Source organism: Leishmania donovani, chromosome 20 (assembly GCF_000227135.1).
Source record: "Leishmania donovani BPK282A1 complete genome, chromosome 20".
Lineage (NCBI taxonomy): Eukaryota > Euglenozoa > Kinetoplastea > Trypanosomatida > Trypanosomatidae > Leishmania > Leishmania donovani.
In genome coordinates, this window is record NC_018247.1 from 566,955 (window position 1) to 592,479 (window position 25,525).

The 25,525-nt window shown below is 60.2% G+C and overlaps 5 protein-coding genes across 5 annotated transcripts; all 5 read left to right on the top strand.

Moving 5' to 3' along the window:
- Positions 1–1,514: 1,514 nt before the first annotated feature.
- On the top strand, positions 1,515–1,916 carry LDBPK_201270 (hypothetical protein, conserved; the record flags this gene model as incomplete). The annotated part of the gene is made up of 1 exon (XM_003860420.1): positions 1,515–1,916. One exon carries the CDS (start codon positions 1,515–1,517, stop codon positions 1,914–1,916), a length of 402 nt encoding a protein of 133 aa, XP_003860468.1.
- A 3,156-nt stretch (positions 1,917–5,072) lies between these two features.
- On the top strand, positions 5,073–13,346 carry LDBPK_201280 (hypothetical protein, conserved; the record flags this gene model as incomplete). The annotated part of the gene is made up of 1 exon (XM_003860421.1): positions 5,073–13,346. One exon carries the CDS (start codon positions 5,073–5,075, stop codon positions 13,344–13,346), a length of 8,274 nt encoding a protein of 2,757 aa, XP_003860469.1.
- Positions 13,347–14,700: 1,354 nt separating this feature from the next.
- On the top strand, positions 14,701–15,408 carry LDBPK_201290 (hypothetical protein, conserved; the record flags this gene model as incomplete). Its single annotated transcript, XM_003860422.1, has 1 exon — positions 14,701–15,408. One exon carries the CDS (start codon positions 14,701–14,703, stop codon positions 15,406–15,408), a length of 708 nt encoding a protein of 235 aa, XP_003860470.1.
- A 3,166-nt stretch (positions 15,409–18,574) lies between these two features.
- On the top strand, positions 18,575–21,094 carry LDBPK_201300 (hypothetical protein, unknown function; the record flags this gene model as incomplete). The annotated part of the gene is made up of 1 exon (XM_003860423.1): positions 18,575–21,094. The coding sequence occupies one exon, from the start codon at positions 18,575–18,577 to the stop codon at positions 21,092–21,094; it is 2,520 nt and encodes an 839-aa protein (XP_003860471.1).
- A 2,300-nt stretch (positions 21,095–23,394) lies between these two features.
- Positions 23,395–23,964, top strand: LDBPK_201310 (hypothetical protein, conserved; the record flags this gene model as incomplete). Its single annotated transcript, XM_003860424.1, has 1 exon — positions 23,395–23,964. The coding sequence occupies one exon, from the start codon at positions 23,395–23,397 to the stop codon at positions 23,962–23,964; it is 570 nt and encodes a 189-aa protein (XP_003860472.1).
- Between the last annotated feature and the right edge of the window lie 1,561 nt (positions 23,965–25,525).

A 25,525-nucleotide genomic window follows, 5' to 3' on the forward strand; every position in this document is an offset into this window, starting at 1 on the left:
CGACCGGCATGATGCGGGAGCGGCGGTGAGGCGTGTCTAGGGCTGCTTCTCACCACGCGATGTGAGGCCTGTGACAGGCCTGGCCGAGTGGTGTTCAGCGCATGCTCTGTGGCAGAATGGACACCTTGAGTGAAGGATTTGTATGTACGCTGCTTCTCCATCAGATAGTGATCTTGATGATCGCGCATGTTCCGTTGTTGCCTCTCCTCCCTTCCCCCGCCCCTCTCTTTTTCTCTCTGTTGCACACGCTTAATGTGGATGTTGGGCGGTGTTGTGCGTGTGGTGGTCGCTGCAGATAACTTTTCTTCGTTCTGTCTCATGTTTTTTTTTTTTCTCAGAGGGAGGAGGGAGGGGAGATGTTGTATGTCTTGTGTGCGCGTGCGTTGTTTGCTCCGCTCTTCACCTCACTTCGCTCTCTTCATCTGTGTACTCATGAAGTGTACGTGTAACTCCCCCTCTTTGTGTGTGTGTGCGCCTCTATGTCTTCAGTGATGCATGGGGATGAAGCTCCTTCCCCAGTCGTTCTCTCTAAATTTCCAGCTCTCCTCTTTCAGGGCAACACCTATTCTTTTCTTTTTGTTAATGCCCTCTCTCTCTTGTATGTGGGTTGATATTTTCGGGTGGGTGGGGTTGAGTGCTGTCGCTTGTTTTCTCTCGCCGTTTTTTTTTTGTTTCCTTGCTTTCCTTTCCTTTCATCCTCCCTCCGCTTCTCGCCGTCTCTCAAGCTTCCCGCATTTTTGGTCGTGTGTGCATTCAAGATGTCGTCGAGGGCTGCAACGCTGGCAAGAACAGCAAAAACGAGGCACACGAGCCACATCTACGGACGGCAAGGAAGCGATACCCGCCCCCTCTCGCAAGACGCGTTGTGCACGGGAGCGAGAGGCGAATGCGGACCATCATATGTCATGTGTGGTCGACCTTGTGTGCAATGCATCGTCGTTGAGGAGGGCACTGCTCGTAGTGCGTCAAGCAGGAGACCCGCATGGCACACGGATGTCCCCAGTGTAGGTGAGCGAAACCCTCGCCCACAATTTGTGGACACCCGTCCCAACTTGCACATGTCCCCCTTGCCCGCTTTCTGAGAGGCTGTGCGAATCCGAGGAAAACGCATCAAGACTGCTCCCCCTCTCCATCTACCTTCCTTTTCCTTCATCACTGCATCCCCCCTCCTCCCCATCCTCTCTCCCATCCTTTTCCGTCCCCCTCACCGACACACGCACCGTTCGTTGGACGTTAGCCTCTATCTCGCGCACTCTCTTTTTTCTCTTTGTTCGGAGTGCTGCTTGCTCGCCTCCCTTCTTTCTCCCTCTGGCCCATCCGCTCCACTCCGTCCCCCCTCCCCACTCCACCCCAGCACCTCCACCAGCGCCTCCTTCAGACATTAGCAGCGGCATCTCGGTGCGCTTGTGTGCGCTGCGGTTGTTCTCTATCCCTTTTTGTCCCCCCCTTGTCGTCTCCCGCTGAAGCGACACTGGAAAAAGCCCCCAAAGGAGAACGGGTTTCACGGCATCGCGATGGGGTCCGGCATCTCCAAGGAGGCCGCTCCCGTGGCCTTCAAGAATGGCAAGCCCACCGTCAAAGGGACCAAGACATACCCGATGTTCAGCAACATCCTCTACCGCATTGCCGACACGGAAGCCAGGCGCTGGGCTTTCTACAATGATAGCAGGGAGCTTATCATTCACGTAGCCGTCCTCTTCGACTACGACTCGCAGATAGTGCCGCTGGGCGACACCACCGCCTTCCGCATTGATGACCCGGATGAGGGTAACGAAGACGACTTTGGCAAGTATCTCTGCGAGGTGGATGTGCGCCCGCTCGAGACCCAGATGTTCGTTGAGGGGTCGGTGACGGGGTGGCGCGTCGACACGCTCGAAGCCCGCACGGCTGAGGATGAGCGTGGGTACCGCCTTTAGATGATACCTATCTGGCGAGAAAAGGGAGGACTGGTAGGCGGGGCATGATCGAGACACACACACACACAGACAGAATCTCGTTCCCCATGAATTGCCCTTACGGTATGCACTGTGCACCGGCGCCTGTGGTCCTCCTCCTTCTCCACCCTCTCTCCTTTTCCCGTTGCTGGATTCCTGTGATGGCAGCGCTGGCGACCATAAAAGGTGCCGCAGCGCATGACAGGAGGAGGAGGAGAGGCGGCAACGAAGCGAGGCGCACGAGAAGACAGGACGAATGGGGCTCTTAGGATACAGACGTAGGGATCGAAACAAAAACGAAAAAAAAAACAAAAAACAGCGCTGTTAGCGCTCACGGGCGCATTTGAGAGCTCGTGCGCGTGCTTGGGGCGATACAGCGTCCTCTTTTCTCTCTTCTCCTGCGGCGTCCCCGTCGTTTCTTCCACTCCCGTTCTCAACCCTTTCTTTCCACCGTCTTCCGCTACCATTCTCTCTCTTCATTCTTTCTCCGATCTCTTTATGCATGTGGTTAATAAGACCCAGAGCCATCGTTTTTCTCCTTTTTCCCTACTATCTTTCCTGTGCATATGCTAGAGGCTGTGCATGCGTGTGTGTGTGTGTGTGTCTGTGCGCCACTACACGTGTGGGCCTCTGTGGGATTCTCTCTTTTTTTTCGTTGTTGATGTTGCGGGCGTATTGTGTGTGTGTGTGTGCAGGTGAGCGACTGTGACCTGCGCATGGCTATGCCTCTCTTTTTTTCCTTTCTGCTTTGGTGTATCTCTGATTGCTTCACAAGCGCGTGCTTGTTTCTCTCTCTCTCTGCGTGTGTGTGTGCGCGCTTGTGTATGTGCGGCAATACGGGTGGGCTGGCCGGCGGCTTGTGCGTGCATCTCACCATCTCTTTCCTCTTATGACCGTGCATGTGTGTATGTGCTTTCTACGTCGCTTCCTGTGTGTGCATATGTGTCTACATGTGTGCTTGTGTGTGTGTGTGTGTCCATATAGCTTCCTTTTTTTGTCTCTAGCTCGCCTGCTCACCTGCTCACTGCGTGCGTGCTTTCAGTTTTTGGCGCAGATGTTTGTGTGTGTGTGTGTATGCGTGTGGCCGTGGGCGGCCTTCGTTTTTTTTTTTGTAGTCTCTTCGCTTCCCTCTTGTGGTTTCGCGTCCCGCGCTGCCTTTTGTCTCCTTGTTCACTCTTTTCCCCTACTTTCTATGTTTCCTCAGCAGACGGCGGCGGAGTGCACTCGGGATCGTCCCCCTCTCCCTCTCCCTTCCTCTCGGTGCTCCTCGCTTCTCCTCCCATTCATTTTTCTCTTTTCGCTGTTGCAACTATTATTCTTGTTTTGCATGTAAACGGTGTCTGGCGGGGGAGTGCACCCTCACCCGCCCTGCGGTGCAAGGTGCTTTCCTCCCTCGCCACACTCCCATGTACGCACAAACGCACACACGCACACGCAAACACACGCGTTTGCGCTGCCTCGTCGATTCCGCGAGGCACACGCGCGCCGTGCATGTGTGCGCGTCGCCAGTTACGTGTAGTGACCACCGTGGGCGTTCACGAGTGGCGCCGAGGGAACACGCGCGGCTGGGTAGGGATGAGGTGGCGTAGTGAGGCAGAAGGGGGACAGAGTCCAGGCAGTGCGTAGCAGCTTGCACGTGTGATTTGCGAGAAAGGCTCAAAAGGGTCCTCGTGAGACGCATAGGAACGCACTGCCAAACAGAGAAAGAATTAGACGGATGAATGAAGCGAGCGGGCGTGCTTGTTTGCCTCTCTGGAGCGCATCTTCGCACCTACATGTGTGTCTTCCATGCCTGTATGCCATCTTGTCGTTCTGTTCTTCCTTTCTCTGCGCACTCTCTCAGACCGACACCGCCATCGAACTCGACAAAAGGCGAGAACGTGCAGAAGGGCGAGCGTGCATGCGTGGGCGGGGGGAGGCGATACGGAAAGAGGTAAGTCGGAGTGGTGACTCCGAGGTATGTCTTTGGCGCTCTCTCACTCTTTCCCCTTCTTCTTACTCAGCGTTGTAGTTTGTGTGCGCGCTTGTCTTTTTCATTGTCTTCTCTCCTCTTTTTCTTCTTTCTGAACTTCGGGCCAATGAAGAAGTGCTTGTGTGCGTGTGTGTATGCAACTACCCCTTTTTCGAGCACCCTCTGTGTGTGTGTGTGCTGATTACTGTGGCCGCCGCCATCGACGTCGCGTCGTGCGAGTTGTCCCTCCTGCGCCCTCGCAAGCAGTTGTGTTTCCTGCTCTCTGTGTTTTGCTCTGCGCCTTTGGCGCTCTGGCAAGGAGCGGCGGCACACGTGCGGTCCGCGGCCCTCTCAGACTCTCGATTCTCTGAATACTTCCCCGTTTCTCCCCATCGCATGCGCCGCTTTCTCTTCTCTGCTCTTTGATGGCCATTCTTCACGGCCGAGGGGAGAGAATGTGTCAGGGACCGTGCGCTGCGTTACGCGTTCGAGTGGGTTAACGACAACACAAGACTGCCGGAATGACGAAAAGAGCAGCAGCCCCAGAAGCTCTGCGAACGTGCGAAGCATCGTGGAGGTGAGAACGAGGTATCGCGGTGTAGATGGCTGCTGACTTTTCACTCTTCACCCCTCTTGTTTTCCATGCTAGTGTCTGTATCCCCCTTTGCGTCATGGATGGGGGGAGGTGTGTGTGGGGCGGAGAAGCTTCGGATTGCACATTGCGATGATGGCATGGAGGTGCACATGAAGGGCTAGCCTCTCTCTCGTCCTGCTGCCTTTTCCCTACCCTCTTCCCCACCGCTGTCTCTCTCTCTCGCGTTTTCTCCTCTTCAACTTCCAGCGCGTCTCAGCTGGATAACTTCCTCTCTCCGTCACCCGTGGGCGTGTGTGTGAGGAGGAGCGAGGCGGCCTGTCTTCCTCCCTGCCCCCTCCCCCTGTCAGGGCCACTGCCCTGCTTTGGACGACCTCCTCCTTCACCTCCCCCCCTCCCCCTCTATCGTCGCCAGTGGGTTGGCGGGTGGGTGTGGGAGAGCACCCGCCGGCTAGAAACACAAAAGGAAAAGGGCGGCAGCAGCAGCGCACGCTATCGTGTCTTGGCGCTTTCCCTGCCGCTGTCAGGATCATCATCCGTTTCCTCCTCATTGCCTATATTCGCTCACGCGTTGCTAACTTTGGGTAGGGCGCCAATGCCGGCTGCTTCGCCACCGGCCTGGCCAGCGCGCCACCACGCCGATTCCCCGCTGAGGATGGTGCTCTCGGTGCCGGACATGGAATCGCTGGATGAGATCACAGACGGGGATGTGCAGGAGCTTCTCTTGGCTATGGCCTCTCCGACCGGCAGTCATGGCCGAGTTATAAGACTGACGGACGCGAAGGCGCCGGCGGAAGATGACCCTGTCGCCTCGTACTCCGCTGAAGTAGCGTACACACACGAAGAGCAGCCGGCCCAGCAGCAACAACCGCAACGACGGCCCTTTGTAGCTCACGGTGTCTACACCGCTGGCCGCTCTCGCCGTGTATCTCTTCCAGAGGACCCGATGTCGTCTCCCGTGACAACGGAGTTCCATAGCACTTTCCCGTGTAGTGGACGTCGCACGTCGGTCGCGCCACCCCTCCTACAAGACACACCACTGTCGCAGCCCAACATGTTTGCAGAGCCGAACAACACGACTTTGGTATCGCGAAGTTCGACGCCTACGTCGCCACTGTCCACTACCTTAGGCTCTCCAACTAAAACTCAAGACAGCCGCGTGGAGTACCGGAGCGAGGCATCACCGCTGTCGCCGTCGCCATCAGCATCTCCGGCGTTGCCGTGCCTGGTGCCGATCTCAGACACCGAAGTACTCGAGGCGGAGCTCCACCGCTGGGACTCGCAGCTCGTACAGGAGTGCTGGCTGCATCAAGAGCTCCATGGCGTACGCTGGGATGAGGAGCTGCTCCTGCAGCATGGCGCGGCGTACCGCCCTCGTGCTATCGCCTCTCGAACGACGGTCTCTATGACGCACTCCAAGAGGTTGTGCATTGCACTGAACGTGGAGACGTCCATCGTGGAGAACGCGGAGGGGGCGCTAAGAGACGAGAGGGGCGAAGGCGGCGGCGGCGGCGAAGCGGCAGGGATGCCGTCCATGAGCTCTCCTGAGGCGGAGGCATGGTCTCCGCTCTTCATGTGGCGCTCGCCCGCCTTCATCCTCGGGGACAGCAGCGCCGTCCTGGCGCAGCTGTCGGAGCGGCTCAGCGAGCAATACAAAGGGCTGGCGCCGCGACCGTTGCCGACGACGTGCTGCGCCAACGCGCGCCCCTCTGATCTCATTCAGGCCCTCAGCGACGCCCGCAAAGACGCTGGCAACGCAAAGGTGATTTTTCACTACGTCGCTCGAGGTGTGCCGCCTCCGCGTGGGGGCAACTTGTATTTGATGAACATAGGGCCGAGCGCCACGGGGTACGCGGGACCGCCCTACAGCAAGTTGTCCCTGGACACCTTCCGCAGCCGTGTCGGGTTCCCGCTGGTCTTCGTGGCGGACTGCGCCGAGGCTGGCGAGATCCTGAACTACTACATACGAATGTGCGAGGAGCAGCATCAGCAGCGCTACTTCACCTCCTCGCGCGAGTACCAGCTCATGTCGAGTCGCCAGGTAAGCGCAGTGGAGATGGACGCGCCCGCCGACAGTCAAGCGAGCCGCATCAGCAGCAGCTACGATCGTGTAGGCAGCAACCTCGACACAGTCCCCGCCGACCCGCTCCACTGCGGCGGCCATTTCGGTGCTGGCGGGATGGACAGCGCTGCGCCGCCGCAGAGTACCATCCTGCAAGACTTCTACTTCATTGGCGCTACCGGGAGTACCGACAGCGGCAATGGTGGCGCTAGTGGCAGTGGCAGCAGCGCCATGCGGTCGAGGGTGGGTGTCGGCCGCGGTGACGCGGGCATGATGGGTGTCGGCGCTGCCGCCGGTGGTGCAGCGGGGGGCGGCCGTGCCGTGAGCGACGGTGATGCCGGGGCCCTGCGGCACCACCTACGCCTCCCCTCCGACATCCTCACGAGCTGCCTCACCACCCCGCTGCGCATGGCCATTTTGTGGTTTGTCGCGGAGCGCCCTGAGCTGCAAGCGCTGCACCCGCTCATTCTCCACCTCTTCCCTGGCACCTTGACGGACAAGAAAACACCGCTTGGCCAGCTGCAGTGGTACCTACAGTGCATCACCGAGTGCATCGCGTGGTCTACCCTCTCCCTCCCACAGTACTCCCGGCTTTTCCGCGAGGACGTTTACGTCGCGCCGCTCTTTCGAGGCTATCTGTTGGCAGAGCGCATCATCGTCGGTGGACTGGGCGGCTGCCTCAGTGTCTACCCGCCCGTGCCAGCGACGCACTCGCACAGGCTGTGGAGCACGTGGGACAACATCGTGGAGCGTTCGTGCGTCTCTCTCCTCCGCGCAGTCCGGCCCGCCCCGCCACACTGTGCGAGTGTGCTGGAGTTCCGCAGTTGGCTGGATGTGCAGGTGACGTCGTGGAAGTACAGCCGTCCCGACCTCCTGGCCGTGGAGGTCAGCAACGCCGTGCCGGCCGCCGCCGCGTCGCCGGGGGCAGAGGCGCAGACGAGTTGCCTACCGTCGCTGCCGGACGACACCGCGGTGGTGATACCACCGTTCCTAGCCGAAGAGCTGCTCGGGCTGCAGGCGATGCTGGACGGCATTACGCAGCAGTCATTTGAGCTGCCACGGGCTTACTTGGCTGGCGTGTGGGGGCTGCGGCCGCGCTCGTCGACCTCCGCGGCGTGGGGCGGTACTAGCACAACTACCCCTGGTGCAGATGGTCGGGATGAAGCCGGAGAGGTCGGCCGTGAGAGACGCCGCCCGTATGTGTGTCCCACCTCGGGACGTGTGCAAGGCAGAAACGGCCGTGGTGCGGCCGCCAGAGTTCCTCTGAGCAGTGTCGCTGACCAGTACGCCAACTCTCTCCACTCTTCCTATCCGCGGGCGCCTCAGCAACCACAACAGGCCACCGCAATCCCGTCACCGTCTGACGGGCTCGCGCGGCTGACGGCGGCTTCCAGATCCTCTGTCGCTCTGCCTAACAGTTCTGAGAGCGCCGCTGCCGGCCTGGTCTGGGACCGCAACACGCAGAGCACGACGGTTGCCCTCCTACCTCACGCCTCGACTCGCTGTCAGGACCCCCGCAAGAAGCGCCCCACGGCACCTGAAGGTGCTGCTGCGGTGACTTCCGGCGCGCCAAAGCAGGTGGAATCGCGCGCCACTGTCACCTTCGGGCGATACCAGCGAGTGCCGAATGCTGATCTCAGCAGGCTTTCGAATGCCACCACCATCGCGGCGGTGCCAGCGGCGTCCGCTACGAGTGATGGGGTGGCGGTGCTGCCCACAGCTGCCCTCTCAAGGGCGGCCACGCAGGGCCCCCCTGCTCACGTTGAGGTGCGCAAAACAGAGTACATTACAAACCTCTTCACTAGCACCACCACCTCTGGCCAGGCCGCCTCTTTCCGCTACACCGCGGAGCTGTACCGCCCCGCAGACGCGATAGAGAGTACTGCAGCTCTGGGGAACCTGTACAGCTCCTCCTCTACGGCGGCGACAGCAGCAGCAGCGTCAGAGGCGCCCCCGCCACAGCAAACCTTCCCGTTCATGGAGCGGATGCCCTCGCTGCTGCAGGCGCTGCTGGTCGCTGCCCACCGTGAGAGGGCGACGGAGCTGGTCTGCCGACTTGTCGACTGTGGCCCGGCAGCGGTGCTGCAGTGTGCCGAGGCAAATGTCTACCGCTTTGTGCTGGACCGTTACTGGAGTCGACCCGACCTACGCTTCTTGATGCCGGCCACACTGTTCATCTACTGCAAGAGCTGCTACGCCGACCCCGAGCTAATCGGGTCCGCGAAGCAGCGGGACGTGGCGGTGAAGGCCTGCGCGGAGGTACTCCAGTGCCCGGTGGAGGTGCCACCGTCCACATCGTCAGCTGGCGGTGATGAGGCGCCAGGGGCATGGCAGAGCAACGTGCTGGGCCCTTATGCCACTCCGTACGGCCAGCGTATGATGGCCGCGTCGCTGCTGACGCTCATTGCCTTGCACAGCGATGACGGCCGCGAGGCGTGCCATCAGCACGGGGTGTTTCAGCTCTGCTGCCAGCTGCTACAGCAAGCACAAGAGGAAGCGCCACTGTGGCTAGCGGCAACGGAGGCATCGACCGCTCCGGCTACGACAGCGGGTGCGACGGCGGCACCGCCAATCCCTCGTGTATTATCTTTCTCGCAGAAGCTGCATGTTTTATCGTCGCCGCCGGCGCTGCGGCTTCAACGACCCGCAACGCCGCTCTGCGAGGCAGGCGACGAGCCACCGCACATGACACCACCGCCGGCGTTCATCGCCACCACCTACCACTTGACCTTGCTGACGCTTTTCGTGTCGCTCCTGTGCAGCTGGAAGCTGCCCGCCGCTACTCCTGCCGCGGAGGAAGAAGACCGCAACACGGAGAGGGAGGAGGAGGGTGTGACGTTTGGCAGCTCGGCCGCAGACGTCGGTGCCTCCTTCCCCGGAGCGGCACCGCCTGACCCGCCTTCCCTGAGCCCCCCGCTGGACGGCACTGTGCAGGACGTGCCGCAGACATCTGCCGAGGTGCTCGAGGCGGGCTTGCACATTGCGGCGCCGGCGCTGCTCCACTTCATGTACTCTGACACGTCTATCCTGCGCGGGGCAGCGCAGCGGTGCTTCATGATGGTGCTCATCTCGCCTGCACCGAGTCAGGCCTCGCGGGCCCGCTACGCCGAGCTACAGCTGCATCGTCTGCACGGACTGCCCGTGCGCATGTCCGAGATGAACACGGACCTGAGGCTTGAGGCGACACGCATGGCCTACACCGCGTATCGCTGGTTGTTTGCGCAGCTGCGCGAGGACATTCCCGTAGAGGAGATTGGGCAGTACGTGGCCCAGTGGATGTATCGGTGGTTCAGGCTGGCCGCCAAGGGCAAGCCCCCGCCCCCACCGTCCATCTTTGGCGACAAAAGCTTTTGCAGAGGTGGTGGACAGCAGACTTCCCTCCGCGCGCACGGCAGCAACGCCACGTCACCGCAGCACCAGCAGCAGCAGGCCACCCACAGCGTCTGGGCACCGCCCACCGTGTCCGTGTCGTACCACGAACCGCACGTCGTCACACCGGGGCCCATCTATTCTCACCGCCGCAGCAACGTGCTGGTGCCCGCTGCCCGATCCGCCCGTGTCGGCATGGTGAGCGATTCTGCCACTGGGGGCGGTGCCGGCTCTGTGGTGCTTGGCGGCGGCCTTCGACATCACATCATGCCACAGGATCATCGCCGACTGCAGGCTTACCTGCCCCCCCTTAGCAACCTCGTGCGCCTCTTTTTTGAGCACACCCAAGATACCTGCCCATACGTGCGCACATATGTGCGGCGCGTGGTGCTGGAGGAGTTCAGTTTTCTTCGTCAGTCGTGGTACGATGACTACACCGTGATGGACCCTCAGCGCCGCACCTCGCCGTCCCCCGTCGCGGAAGAGGACGACTACAGCGGGGCAGGCCGTCACCACTACCCCGGCCACCAACGTCGGCAACGCCACGCGTCTGGCTCTCGCCAGAGCTATCGCCACATAGATCGTCACCATGGTGTCAGTGGAGAGGGCGGGCAAGGATGTGGCGGAGAAGAGCTAGAGGCGTCGTATGCAGTGTCCGGCGGCGGCCTCGCCACGTACTTGCCGCTCAAACAGCTGCTCCACGTAAGGGAGACGGAGGCGCATGGCGGCGGCCCCGCTGCAACGTCTCTATTCGGAATGCGTACTATGGGCGCCTCCCCCATGCCGATGTCGAGCGACTTCGAGGCTGGCCACTGGAGCGTCGCAGCTGCCGCGGCGTCCGCTGGGGACGTGGAGGATGTTGCTGAGCCGCACCCTGCAGTGCTGCGCCGTTTTATTGTGCGACTGCTGCGCATCGCGTCTTCCAACAGTGCAGAGGGGGCAACTGCGTCCCCGATGTCGCCGCTGCGCCCGCACTCACACTACCGTATCGAGGCTGCGGGCGCAGTCGGCGGAAAGGAGGGCGATGAGGTCGACGGCGGCGGTGGCGATACACGGCAGAAGAGAGGGCGCAGCGTCCGCGGGCTTCGTTGCAGCGGTGACACGGGGGTCGGCCAGGGTGGCTTCGCCGTGCGCGCCGGAGCTCGTGGCGGCACGCCGTCCACAGCCACTACTCGGCGTCGTGACGCCGGCGACAGAGGTGTCGGGCCGCAGGATGGGGACGACTACTTTGCGTCTGAGCTGCAAGTAGGTAGCGAGGGCGTCGTCGGTGGCAGCGGGATGGCCAGCATGCTCCTCGACGCGGAGGCCTTCGCGCTGCATCCGCTGTGGACTCTGGACAGCACTGCCATGATGACTTTCGCCTACGGCGCCCTCAGCTTCCTAGAGCGTTTCATGCTGGAGGAGACGGACGACAGCGACCCACGCCACCCCATGAACCTCGAAAAAGAGAACGCCTTGTACGAGTACAGTCAACGCGTAGAGTGCAACATCCGCGCATCTGCGCAGGAGGCCGCAGCGGGCGTGGTGGGCGGAGGCAGATGCGGCGGGACACCGCTGCTGGCGGTGCGTGATAGGGAGCAGCTGAGCAGAACGGCCGGCAGCACAGCACCCTTGCCGACGGCCACGCGTGCGTATGCCCCATTCCAGTGCATTGGTGTAGGCGACATTGGTCGGGCTGGTGTGCCTGGATACGGACGCCGCCGCGCGTCAGCGTCCTCTAGCTCCTCTCCAGAGTCCAGTGCGACACGGCGTGGGGGTGGTGTCGGCGCGGCCGCCTTGTCCCTCTCGCGTGTGGCTGGTAACGTGGATGTCATCCTCTTCCACCCCTCGGAGCCGATGTTGGTGACATCGACAACAGGCGGCTTGTTGAGCGTGTGGTCGTACGAGCCCGTCGGCAAAGCAGCTGCGGACGAGGTGGAGGCGGCGCAGGACGCAGCCAACAATGACAGGGGTGAGGTCGGTTATGAGCGCTCTGCGACAGCTCGAGGCGCACGCAGAGGGTCTATTTCGTCTCTTCGAGCCTTGGAGGCTCGCGCGCAGTATTTCCTGCGCGATGTTGTTGGCCGCGCCAACTCCGCCACGGCGCGTGTTGCGCAGCCTCGATACATGTACGATCGATACAACCCACATGGCCAGGCCCCAGCTCGGCGCGCGGGCGGCGCCATTGCCGCTGCTAAGGTGGAGCTGGAGGCGCGTCGGCTCTCGCGCACTGCGTACGGCACAGGCAAGGATGTCAACGCCGCAGCTTACCGCCGTGACGAGGCAAGTGGCCTCGGTGGTGGCGGCAGTCGGCCCGGTATGTGGATGGAGCGCGCCGAGGCTGCCAATGCCGCTGCCGCGCTACCGTCCTCGTACCGGCATGGCCACCTGCACTACTACCACGGGGTGGGCGACCTGCACCTTGTCGACGCGGCCTACCGCCCTCTGCTGTGTGCGGTGCGGCGCACCGGTGCTGTGGAGGTGTTCTCTGACTTCGCTGACCGCCGGGAAGTGCGCCGCGTGACTACCTTTGAAACGATGCCGCTGGATCAGAGAGAGGAGCAGCACCACTGCGTGTCGAGCTACCAACCCCCTACCGGCCTGCTGTACGTGAGTACTCAGGACGGTGGTGTCAGTGCCTGGGACTTGGGAAGCGAGCAGCGGCTTGCCCTGTCTGGCCGATTGGCTTCCGCTGCGGAGGATAACGCAGCCGTGTCGGCCCTCATGGCCCACCCATGCACGCCGTACGAGTACGTTGTGGGCAGCTACGGCATGCCCGTATGCGTCTTCGATTTGCGCGACGGCGTCACCGGAGCGGCTCGACGCGGAGTGTCTCTGCCGTCTCTCCGTTGCTGCATCAGGAGCGGCCTCGTCTCGCCCTTTTGCTTGCGGGTGAGCTACTCGCGGCGCTACCCAAATGCGGTGGTGGCCGGGTACGCTGCCGGCACAGTGGCCGTCTGGGATCGGCGCTATACGAAGGAGCCGTGCATTCTGTTTGGCGCGGCGCACGACAGCCTGTATGCCACAGACCTCACATCGAGTGAGGCCCACGGCGCCTCCGCTGTCGCCCCTCGCATGATTCGTCAGCTCGACACGCATCCGAGCAGCAAGCGGTTTCTGACGCTCATGACAACTCCGTCATCGCTGCAGCTGCTGCAGCCGTGGAGAGGCGACGGACGGGCGAGCCTGGCTGGCGCAGACCGTGCTGGCGGCAGCCTCTTGCCTCATGAGGGACCGCTAAATCGACCGACAACCTCTCTTCTGCATCAGTTCTCACTAGACAGCGGCAGCAGCGAGGACACCAACGGCGGCAGTGGCGGTGGTAGCAGCGGTCCCGGGGCCGCGTGCTTTCACGACTTCAGCCCTGTCCTCGGCATCGGCGTCGGCAGCACTGTGCAGCTATACGGCACGCCGCATCTCCCCTCAGCCGCAGCGTACCTGGAACGAGGCCTGGCCTGAGGAGGAGCGGAGAGAGAAGCGTTGAGCTGGGGGAAGAGCGGAAGGATTTCCTGCTGAGGTGCGGCACCCGCGCACTGCTCATTTTTTGTGATGTTCCGCGAGAGTCGGCTGAGATGTTGACCCCGACCTTTCTATTCGCTTTTCTGGCTTTATGCGCCGCCTGCTACACCGTCTCTCCCCCCATCCGTGTGTTTGTCGCTCTCGTGTGCGCACGCATGGGGAGGGGCGGCGTGGCAGCCGGAAAGGAAGGAGACACCGCAGAAGCGCGACAAGACAAGAGAAGGGGTAGAGAAGCGGATGAGGGGTGGGGACCGCAGGCGGCGCATATACGAAGCCGCGCGCATGAGTTCCGTGGAGTTCTTTGCGGCGAGTTGAACCGCGCGGCGGCGCATGCAGTGTGCATTTGTCGAACGGCGCCCCCTCCGCTCGCTGTCGTGCATCTGCACGCCATTTCATCGACAGTGACGCGCACACATTTGAACCCGCTGCTGCCGCTCTCTCCCTTGATGCCTTTCCTTTCCTTCTCTAGTCCTGGCCACTCCCTCTTCTATTGTCGTGGCCCGGTGTGTATGGAACGCACCACGTACGCAGCCCCCCTCCGCAACGCTCACACACACACACACACACACACACACACACAGACGGACGCGCGCACATCCACGGCGGCAGTTTTTTTCTGCGCCGTTTTCTTTGTGCCTCCTCTTTTCTCACGCCTGCCCCGCATTGTCTAGCACGTTGGGACCTTCTCTCCCGCCGTCCATCCCTTCAAGGGAAGCTCACTCACATACCCCCCTCCCCTCTCCCTCCCCACACCCACCCGTGTTCGCACATAAGCGGCTTCTTTGCACAACTACTGCTGCTGCTGCTACAACTCTTCTCCTTGCAGCACCGAGAAGCGTGTTTGCCGCGTTTTTGCGGGACTCTTGTTCTTGTGGCACTCTCCCCTCCCTCTCTTTTCCTTTCCTTCCTCCCCCTCTTCCTCACACTCTGCGCTGTTTTTCTCTTCCCCTCCTCCTCCTCCCCTACGAGAGCCGTGGCTCCCTTGCTGTGTTTGTTAGTCGCCGTTGCCGTGGCTGTGGCGTTGGTACTTTGACGGTCCCGGCCTTCCCGCCCCAACAACCCGCCCCCTCTCTCTCTCTCTTCACCCCTCCCGCTTCTGCGCACGCTGCAAGCACACACGCACATCCACCCAGTCGAGACGCCATTCACACCATCACTCCTTCTTGCCCATCGGCTGCTGCAAGACACTGACCAAAAACCAAAGATGGGGTGCGGAGGAAGCAAGAGCATCCGCGAGAAGAAGGCCCAGGAGAACACGCCCGATGCGGCACTCTTTCATATAGGTGATGCGCCAATGCTCATCGAGAGCCATCCGGTCTCGATGCCGGGGTCACCTGCGGCCGCTTCCACCCTCTCCGCGCCTGCGCCATTACATCCTGAGTACGCAGGCGACTATGAGGCGCAGAATGCAATCTCCCCCAAATCGGGCAAGGCTTCCGCTGCTGGACCGGCGGAGCGCAACATGGGCTCGGAGGCAGAGTCTGCTGCTGCTACTCCAACTGCTGATAATGTGTCGGCTGTCAGCACCCCCCAAAAGGATGACAAGCAGCACGCGGGGAAGCCGATCACTCTTGACGAGCAGCAACACCAGCTTACTTCTAGGGTTCACGAGGAGAGCCAGGCCCGTTTCATGGTGGACGAAAGCTCCCCGTATGTTGGTCCGGGCCCCGCCGTGGAGTTCCCCATCGATCACGTCTACCGCTGCTTTGATGTGGAGAACGGCCTCCTGTTCCGCTTGGTGAACGACAAGCGCCACATATGGGCCTTCTACAACGACACATCCGAGTACACGATGCGGATCTCCGTCACTTTCGGACCCGAGAGCTCTATCAAGGCTCTCGGCAGCACGCGCCAGGTTTCCCTCGATGAGACAGGCCAGTGCCAGCTGGTGCTGGATGTGGCGCCAGGGGAGACCCAGAGCTTCATGCGCGGCGAGTACAACGGCTTTTACACGTGCTACGACGCCAGTCCGATTAACGTCGCCACCGACTTTGACGCATAGGCGAGTCTACCTCGGCGGCAGCGGCGGAGGCGGGCGGGAAGCTTGACAAGCGCATTGCAGCCGAGCAGCTGAACAGTGCGGCAGCCGAGGTGCACGACAAGACCCGGCAGCCGATGGATGCCGTCCCCTGAAGCATCCGCTGAGGAGAATTCACCGGCGAAGACGGAGGATACGGGGCAGGAGGCCAAGACTTCCGCTGCTGCTAAGAAATCCGTTACTCCGATGGCGCCACCTGCTGCGGCGCTTGCTGAGACGGAGATGACACACCACGACACCAAGGCCCACTTTGTCGAGGAGGCTTCTGTGACCGATCGCAAGGTGAATGATGACGTGGTGAGGGTGCCGCATGAGGTTTAGTGTACTTGTATGACGAGGCTGTACGCATACATGATGCGCACGCATGTTGGGCGGATTCTCTTGGCGCCCAAAAACGTTCTTCTTGTGCTCTGTTTTGGTGTCTCTGCTCTCGCCTCTCCTCTCCTCTCTCCCCCTTTTCTTCTCTCCCGTCGCTATACAGTTCGTGCAAGATGCCGAGGGGCCGATGAGGCACCTGGCCCTCGTGCGCACACACACGTGAGCAACGCGTGCTATAATTCCATTTGTGTGTATCGGATGGCGATGGTGTCTTGTTGAGACTTTGTTGTTTCTCCTCCACTGCCTTCATTTTTTCCCTATTGGTGCGCGTCTTGTTCCCCCCCTCGCTCCTTCTCATGCTCACCACTTCACCACGCCACCCGCCCCTTTCAAGTGCACACTCATTTTTCGTTTTTTCTCTCATCCCTCTAATGAGTTTCTCCGTCTGCTTTGGTGTCGGCGTCATTGCTACCTGGCCCTTCCCCTTGTCGTTTGGTAGAGGAGAGAGAGCGAAGTGTGTGTGCGTGTGCCAGTGAGGTGCGCTGATGATGGAATGGGCTAGCTGCTCTGTTTTCAGGCTTGTAGACATTCGGTGCTTCCTATCATTAGGCGTTTCTGCGTGTTCTCGTCTTCGTCCGCCATGCTTGGCCTATGCATGGTACGTGAAAGCGCTTTTATAATGTTTACACTCCAACTTCTTCCCTCCCCCTCCCTTCTTCCCCTTTGCGGTCCTACTCTCTCGTGTTCTTCCCATACGAACCCGTGCATGCGTCAAGCCTCTCTCTCTGAGAGCAAGTCCCGTGTATCTGTATCCATCGAACCTCGCCCTCCCTCTCGTACTTGCTTCATGGAAGCAAGGGAGGAATTACGATGGGGCGCACTGACTACTTGGCGCGTTGTGTCGAAGGAGGTCAGAGGCAAAGGTGGGTATGATGGATGCGAGCAGTAATGAGTGGACGGCGATGCGTGTGCATTCTCACCGATGCATGTATGACTTTCTTATCATGAGAAAGGCGGGTGACGGATATAAACGCAGAGGAAAGAGAGGACGCGGCATCCAATCACGTATGCCCCCCCCCCTTGAACGCAATTCTTTGTCGACGCCAAAGAATATGCTTGGCGTGTGGCTGTGCCCTTGCATGTCGACGACATTGATGGCCCTATGCACGGATGGCGCGTGCGTGCGTGGGAAAGCTTTTATAGCTTGCCTTTGAGCACATCCATTCTCTCCCCCTCCCTGTGTGTGTGTGTGTGTAGATGTGCTTTGTGGTTGCGCTAGTCCACGGGACACTGTTGGCCCATGCATACGAAACGCTCTTCGACTTTTTCGCCTTCACTGGTCTCTTAACCTTTCTCCCTTTCCCTCCCTGCTAGTGCACTCGACTCCTGCACGCACCTCTCTCTGTCTTCTTGTATATGTCCTTGAGCGCCCCCTACTCTCATTGCCGCTCCACCGTGAGCAATGCGGCAAACGCGTTATGCGGGAGAGGCTGCTGGTGGTGGTGGTGGTGGGGTGAACAGCTCGGCCTATCTGTTGATCAGGAGAAGAGAGTGCCGTGTGTGGTGGAGGTAGGGAGGGGAGAAAGCTTCTTTCTCTCTTTGATTAGCACAAAACGAAACACGGCAACAGATGCGTAACGAAAAAGGTGTCCATGGTGGCGGACTGACGCCGCCGGCCGGTATCGCTGGCCCAGCGCGGGCTGAAGAAGAGGAATCGCGTTTGACAGTTGCTTTATGCTCCTCTCGGCTCACCACGGCACCAGCTCCCCTCTTTCTCGGCTGCTGCGCCTGTCGCCAACTGCGATGCCTTCTGCGGTGAGCGGTTTCCGAGGAGCACTTTCGATGCGTGCGCACTGGTGTGTCCTCCCGCCCTTCTTCAAGTCACACTCTCGATGCTCTTTCGACTCCCGACTTCTGTCCCACTGCACTGTCTCTATCCCTTCCTCCCTCCCCCTTACACACACCCACACACGTGCGCCTCCCCACCTCCACAGACGGTGAGCTGCCTCTTGGAGGACGCTTTCTTTATGCGCCACAGAAACCCTCCTCACACTTTTCATAGCCCCCGCCTCTCCTCTCTACCTTGCCGTTTCTCTCCTCCCTGTCTTATCCCTCCTCCTCTCTCTGCGCCCTCGTTTTCTTGTGGTTTGCAATACGAGACAAGGTGTTTCCACCTGCAGTGGCAGTGCGTCTTATATGTACATATGCACGTATATTCATTCTTGTCTGGATCTCTGGCGTAAGCGAAACGAGAAGGCGACAGCTGGTTACGTCGATCTCCCTCTTCTTAGTTTCGTCCTTCGCCGTTGCCTCCACCGGCGTTATTGGCCCTGGAGGTGCAGTGCGTATGTGTGGACCTCAAGAGCGCATACGTGCACCTTGGAATTCGCCATCTCGCACTTCTGTCTCACACGTCTGCATTCTATTCCCTGCATGTTCTCCCTTCTTATGTCGGAGCACCGTCTTTCTCTTGTTTCCCCTTCTCTGTGTCTATGTAGCTCTCGTGGTGCGTGTGTGCTGCCCACGTCTTGTGCACGCTTTTACTTCTCTGGCTCCTTCTCCGCCGCCTGATCGGCGCATCAGCGCCGCCCTTTCACGTGCACGCTCGTTTTCTTCTGTTTTCTCGTTTCATTTTTTTTTCTGACTGATCTCTCCGCCTAAGTGCAGCCTGTGCTATTCTGCTCGTCCTCCCCTTGCTGCTACTGCTGCTGCTGCCCCACCTCCTTGTGTGCCTCTGTGCGTGTGTATTGTCCTTCTCGTCTCCACTGTCTTTGCCACGCAGCCCAAACACCTCATACGGCACGCCATCGCGATGGGCTCTGGTTTCAGCACGGCAAGCGCTGGCGACACCAGCGCGCCCCTGCCGCCGTGTCCGCTCTTCTACAACTTCATGCCCGACAATCAACTCATCCCTGCATCTACGCTGCCGATGCGTGGCCCAGGTGGAACGGTGCGCCGTCCGCAAGGCGGGTGCGCGGCACGGGTCATTCCGCTCTGCAGCTTGCCGGTTGTATCGGAGAAGTCGAGGAAGGACGCGAAGAAAATTGTTGCCGATGCCAAGAGGAACAAGAAACGCGGCAGCGACAGTACCGCAGAGGAGGTAGAGGCAAGGGCCGTTGCCGCCGCAAACGCTCTCCTCAGAAACCCTAGCCTCCTCCCGTCACTCAGCTCGTGCTTCCTCCTCAACATCGCTGTGGATGAGCAAGGCCGACTCGTCCCGCTGCTGACAAACGACGAGTATGCAGTGAACACCATGGCCGGCTTCAATGACACCGGCGCTGGCGGCCCGGGCAGCTCATGCTGGAATCCGCTGAAGTCTCCGCGCTCGAGCTTTTTGAAGAAGGGGTTCAACTTTTCCACCACCAACAGTCCCGTGCGCACCCCAATGCTTCCAGGAGCGGCCAGCGATCGTGGCGACTCCCTCACGAGTGGCGCCGAGAGATCGTCGCAAGGCGGCGAAAACGGAGCGGCGGCAAATCAGCTAGTCTCGACACTGTTACCGTCCACAACAGCCGCGGTGAACGCGGTGGGTCGCTCAGCAGGGGCGGCACCGCCACCCGATCCTCCGTCTCCGCAGTGCAGCAAGAGGCAGCCAAAGCGGCGCAGCCGCACCAAAAAAGGTGGCGGCGACGGCGCGCAGCCCGCCTTGTCAAAGGCACCCGAGAAGCTGATCTCTACCTTCGCCATTGCTCCAGCACCGTCGTCTAGCGTTGGCCCAGCTAGAATTGTGTGTGACACGACTACGGATGACGAGCAGGACGTGCCGCTAGCCACCCCCTCGGTGTGCTCCGTGCTTGTGAAGGACAGCCATTTCCGAAAGTCCGAGGATGGCCAAGGCGGGGCAAGCGCCTCGGTAGCGCCGGCTTTGTTGAACGGAGGTGCCAGTGGCGTCGATAGTGTTAGCCCGCAGCGCATGCGCCGCCAGCTTTCGCGCATCACACTCCTCCGCGTGTCAGAACGGACGCGGTGGCTGTTGTTTAACGATAGCGGCACCCACGAGGCGCAGGTGTCGGTACTGCTGTGCTACCGGGCGCAGAAGGAGAAGTCCACGAGCCCGATGAAGCCCATCGCTGGGGAGGAGGCACCGATGAAACCGTCTGGCAGGACCGAAACAGCATCAACACCGGCCCCTGGAGACTTGCGGGTGCTTTGTTGCCCGACGCCGCTCTCGCACACCTCTCTCTCCACCAATAAGAAGGAGCTGCAGTCGCAGGGCACGTCTAGTAGCAGCCGCAGCTACGTGGAAGTGCGTCCGGTTCTTGTGGAGGCATTCACAGCTGCGATTCCTGCCCCAACGACGCCTGTGGAGGAGCATCAGCTTGCGGAGTTCAAGAAGAGCGTCGCTGGTGCGGCGGCTGTGGAGGTATTCGTGGTGCTCGCGCCAGGGGCGACGGTATACTTGGCGGAAGGTGACGTGCTTGGTTACAGGTTAGACACGCTCCTCGTGCCCTTCGACGCATCACGCAGCATGGCAGTATTGGGCAGCATGCTCACACCCAAGATGGTGTGCTGTCTCAAGAAGAAGAGTAAAGCGGCGAGTAAGAAGGGATACCGGCACACGTTGATGTTCTTGGCGAAAGCAGCAGCGCCGGCAGTCGGCGCCGCGCCTGCACCCAGATCCGGTCCTGCTGTCGCTCGCCTCACAGGCAGTGCCATGGCCACGCTGCCCAAAGCCGCTACTAGCGGAGCACCAAAACACACTCATATCATCCCACCTCTCTCGTCAGACACGCTGAACGCTGCGCCACCCGACCTGAAGCAGTCCACCGTCTTCGAGGCCCCAGCGGAGGCTCTGATCGATGCCACTAGGAGGGCTGATGACGCGGAAGCGACGACGTCTGCTACACCACCCCAACACCCCCCGCCATCCTCGTTGCCTGCGCCTGAGACAGCCGCGAAGGGTGAAGCTGCTGCTGCTGCTGCTGCTGGGGAGATCGGTGCGCAGCGCCGTCTGTCACTTCGGAGCCACCGCGGAAAAGAGGAGGAGAGCGGGAATAGGGAAAACCAGTGCGTTGGAGCGGCCGCGAACCCCTATAGCTTCGGTGCACCGGCTACTGTGCCAAGCACAGCGGCCGCCGCTTCACAGAGTTTAGGCTGCGGTGCTGCTGACGCAGCGCCGGAAGCTGCTGCCACTCTTCCAGCGTGGTCTGCAGCAGATGCGAAAGCCGCGCGTGCAGGCTATATGAGTAGCGCAGCTGGGGTGCCGGTGCTGGACCTCAAAAGCTTAGCAGCCAGCTCGGACAAGGACCGCTCTGCACCCCGCGGTGACGCCTCTGTGGAGAGTAGCGAGTGGAAGAGCACCGGTACCCAACCACTCGACATCGCCTTCTAGGAAGAAGCAGCGGGGGGAGGACGTCCACAGACATGTCGGATGCACACATCTGCTTGTTTGCCCCTTTCGCTCGCGATGAAAGCGATAATACACGTGTGGCGCTTAGCGCGGCAGTAACGGTCTGTGCATGCGTGTGTCTGCGTGGGCGTGTGTGCGTCTGTCTATCCTTGTAGCCACCCTCTCCCTTCTTCATGCGTGCTTTCCCTCGCCACCGCGTGCGTACACGCGTCTACAGCTGTGTGCGCGCGTGTGTGTGCATGTGTGCTTGCCCAAACCACCTTTCTTGGAGAAGAAACAAAGAAGTGCGATTTGGGGATCGGTGCTGACTCATGCTGGTTGCTGGCGCGCACGTGGCGGCTTCCACAGCAGCCATCACCTTTTCTTCCTCCCCTTTTCTCTCTTCGGCCTTTATTCTTTCGTTTTTTTTTCTCCGGCTCTCCCCTTTTCTCTCCAATTCTGCCTAGCTGACACGAAGTGAGGGGCAGCGAGAGACGCCCACAAGAACACATACGCCTATCAATTTCAAATGTGCAGATGCGAGAGGGAAGACAGCTGCGTCAGTGCCCTTCTGTGCGGGCCCTCCCCGCCAATGTGCCGCTGTGCGTTGTGCGTTGGCCCTCTTCCTCCCGCCTTTCCCCTTGCCCGCTGCTTTCGACCTGATGATATGCCTATATATATATAGTTGCATATATATATATATATAGTTATGCGTTTCCGTTTCGCTCGGTGGTGTTAGCGTTTCTCTTCTTAAGCATGTACTGTTTTCCCTCTCCCCCTCCCCTTAAGTTATGGCTGCGATTCGGCGTGGCGTGCGTAGGGCGCTGTGCTGCCCTTGATGGGGTCTCCCTTTTGGTGCCCGACTCTCTGTCTGCTCTTCTTCGCGTGTACGTTTGCGTAGGCGCCCAGAGAATGTGAGGGCATGCGCGTTGCGCTTGAGGGGTGCACGCGCCCGGCGTGTGCGTATACGTGCGCGCTTGCTTCTGCATTCGTGTGTCTTTTCGTTCCTTCTCTCTCTTTGGCAGGATTCATTTTGCTTCTTTCTCCCTCTCTCCCTCTCGCGCGTGCATGCTTCTTGCAACCGTTCATGTACATTTTATGTTTTGCCCTACCATCCCCTCCCTGCTCCCTCTCTTCTACCGCTTCCTTGCGGTTTGCGAGGACGGCGCTCCCTGAAGATGCTAGTCACACCTTACCGTGGTATCGTAGCGCAGTACCCCCATTCTTGGTGTCGGCGGACAGGTCTGGGCTGCCGCTGTGCCGGAAGAGACCTGCGGTCGTGATGGTCACGTTTGCACCAGTTCACTACGAATCCTGTCGGTGATTCGACAAGTATACGCATACCCTCTGCTGTTTTTTCCTTTAGCTGCGTTTCAGTGATGTTGAGCGTAATCCTGGTCCTGACCTGCGCCGTATTGCAGTGGCATTGCATTGGGCTGAGCGACCCCGAACGGTGCTGGTTAGCCCGGATCCTTGACAAAACCGTAGTGGAACAAAAGCAGATAGACTGTGGTTGTGTATGCATCTACTTGTTGACTTATTCGTAGTAGAGTAGACGCGTTGAAGAATAAACAAGCGGCTCAGGCGTTGATAGACGAAGAGCCGTTAACCGTGGGCATCGGCAATTGGTAGCAGCACGGCGTTTTGCCTTCGGCGCTTTCTTTGCGCCTTTCCAGCACCTTTTGTGTGTGTGTGTGTGGTTATTACTGTATGTACTCTCTTTTCTAGACGGCCGCGTGTATCAGCAACAACGCAGCTCAAGGCTAATACTACCACTGCCCATCGCAGTTGCATAGCCACACGCTTGCAGCCGAGGAGAGGCCCTTCAAGCACCACTTACTCGTCTCTCTCTCTCGGTCTGTAAGTCGTTCATGCGCTGATGACCGCCACTTCTTTACACATTTAGCTGGTGTGCAGGGCGTGCCCTCAGAGATGGCAGCTCTGCTGCGTTGAGAGCCCACCCCTTCCTTCCCGGCCCCTTCACTTCGCTCTCTTCGCCTGCCCCCTCTTTGACCCTCTCTCACCGTTCTTGAGTTGACTACCGAAAGAGCGCCACACACACACACACACAAATACAAATACGACAGCACAATAAAACGCGAAAAAAAATAAACGGAAAGGCAGCAGAGTAACGGAGCAGCACCAGCTGCGCCTCATGTGACACAGAAACGCACATCATACCCCTTCCTGGTGAACTTGGCGAGTCTCCTACACGGAGCGCATACGCACGTGTCTCACGCTCTATCTTCTTCTCTGTAGTTGCTCGCCGCCAGACCCAAATATATCAGCCGAAGGGAGGCGGAATGGGCTGCGGTTCTAGTGCGCCAAAGGCCGATACATCGGCCTCCACTGAAGAGGTGAGGGCCCTCTCCGTTGACATGAAGACGCACTTCGCCAACATCGACCCGGAGGTGCTCGGCCCCCACAAGGAGAGTGCGAAGGCAAAGCTGGCCTTCATGTACGGCAAGACGGCGAATATCTTCCTGCTGACCACCGAGCCCTTCCACAAACCGCACCATCAACCGAAGCCGGAGGGCGAAGAGCACGCCCCTGAGGACGACGAGAAGCAGGCGTCAGCGGTGGAGGAGATTCGCTGGACCCTTTTCAACGACGGCAAGAGCGACGCCACGGTAGAGGCGACCTTTTTCCGTGCCGAGGCGCTACGCCCGGCGCGTGCGCACGGGGCTGCCGAAGACGCGGAGAGTCCCGTGAAGCTCGAGTTCTCCGATGGCGGTTGCGTGAAAGCGAAGGTGTCCGTGCCAGCAGGTGCCACCGTGGCCTTCGTGGAGGGTCCCATCAAGGGGTACATGTGGAAGTGCATGGTGCTCGACCCCAAGACGAGCAGATTCGAGCCTGCCCTAGCGGCAGAGTGAGCTGGAGCTGCGCCCTCTGTTCTTCCTCAACCTTTCCTTACCTTCCCCCCGCAGCTCACGCTGTGACGGGTGCGCGCGCGCGGCGGAGGAGAGTGCAGTCGTAGCGCGTCGCACGTTTCATTGCTACCCACAGATGCGGCAAGCGACGCTCGCTTATCCTTTCCACTCCCCTTCCCTGTCGTTCATCTTCTCTACATGGTCGCGGATGTAATCGGCGACGTCTGGCAGGCATTGGCGTACGTGCGCATGCGTGTATGCTTTACCTGCCGCTGTACCAGTTTCGGTCGGGCTGCGCCTACGCGCAAGTACCTCTGTTGCCCCTTTCTTCTGCTCCTCATTTCAGCCCTTTTTTCTCCGACTCCCTTCCCCACCCCTCGTGACGTGTGGACCCCGCTCAGTGCGCCGTATCTCAGGGTCCACTACCCACGCACTGTGTGGTGAAGCCAAGCAGCCCTCCCCAGCCCTATCCCCTGCCGGATGCAGAACCACCTCTGGTGGTGACACGGCCAGGCCCTGGATGGCGTTGCGTTGGAGCGACCTGCGACAGTGGGTCAGCGTACACGTCTGCGCCATCCACGTGACAGGCAGAGCGTCAGCGTGACGCGAGCGCATATCCCACCCCCGGCCCTCGCGCTGCCTACAGCGGTGTGGGGGAGGCCTGAGGCACCCCGAGGGGAGGATGCACCAGGCGGCGACCGGCATGATGCGGGAGCGGCGGTGAGGCGACCTGCGGAGCGAGAGGTGTGTGGGCAGAGTCCGAGGCAGGGGACCGTGCTCTTCGACGACTGAGTCGGCGCAGCACCCTAGCGCGTGCCCACCCCTGCTTCGCGCCACGCGCGATGTGGAGCCTGCGACGGGCGAAGGGCAAGGGAGGGGGCTCGAGTGGCGTCGAACTCACGTTGTTTCTTGGCCCTTTCTTCTCTCTTGCACATGTGATCTTTTTCATCTTTGGTTGTTCTGTGCCGTCTTCCCAACGCAGCAGCAGCAGCAGCGGCAGCAGCAGGACACGTGGAGCTGGACGTTTCATGCGTGCAGCTGGCAATTTCTCTAATCCCTTGCTCTCTGTTTGTCCTCGCCTGTGTTTTCTTCTTGTGTGGTACCGCCCCCGACTCGTTTGTGTCGGACTTTGTCTTCTCCGTTCGTGTCGGGTGACTCCATGGACTCTTGTGCTCTTTCCTTCGGGTGGTGGGTGGCTTCTATGTAGACGTATCGCCGCGTGAAGGAGCGCAGGTGTGGGCGTGCCTTGATGTCTTTGCACGCCTCTTTCAGTGCTCGGTGGCGGTTGCCTGCACTTCGGCGTCTCTCTGTCGTCCTCTGCCCTCTCCTTTATCTGCTCCCCCCGTCGCTTTTCTGTTCACATGCGCCTCGGTGTCGCTTGCGTACACCCCTTCGACCGAGCTGTTGGGTGACCGCCCAACGTTGCGGATCGAGATATGTGCGCATGCGGAGAGGCGCGGGTGACCTCGTCTTCGCCTCTCTCTTTACTTGCCCCTCGGTTTCTCTCGCGAAGTGTCACCAAACAGCACCAACAGGACTGCCACCCCCGATCACCACTTCGTTG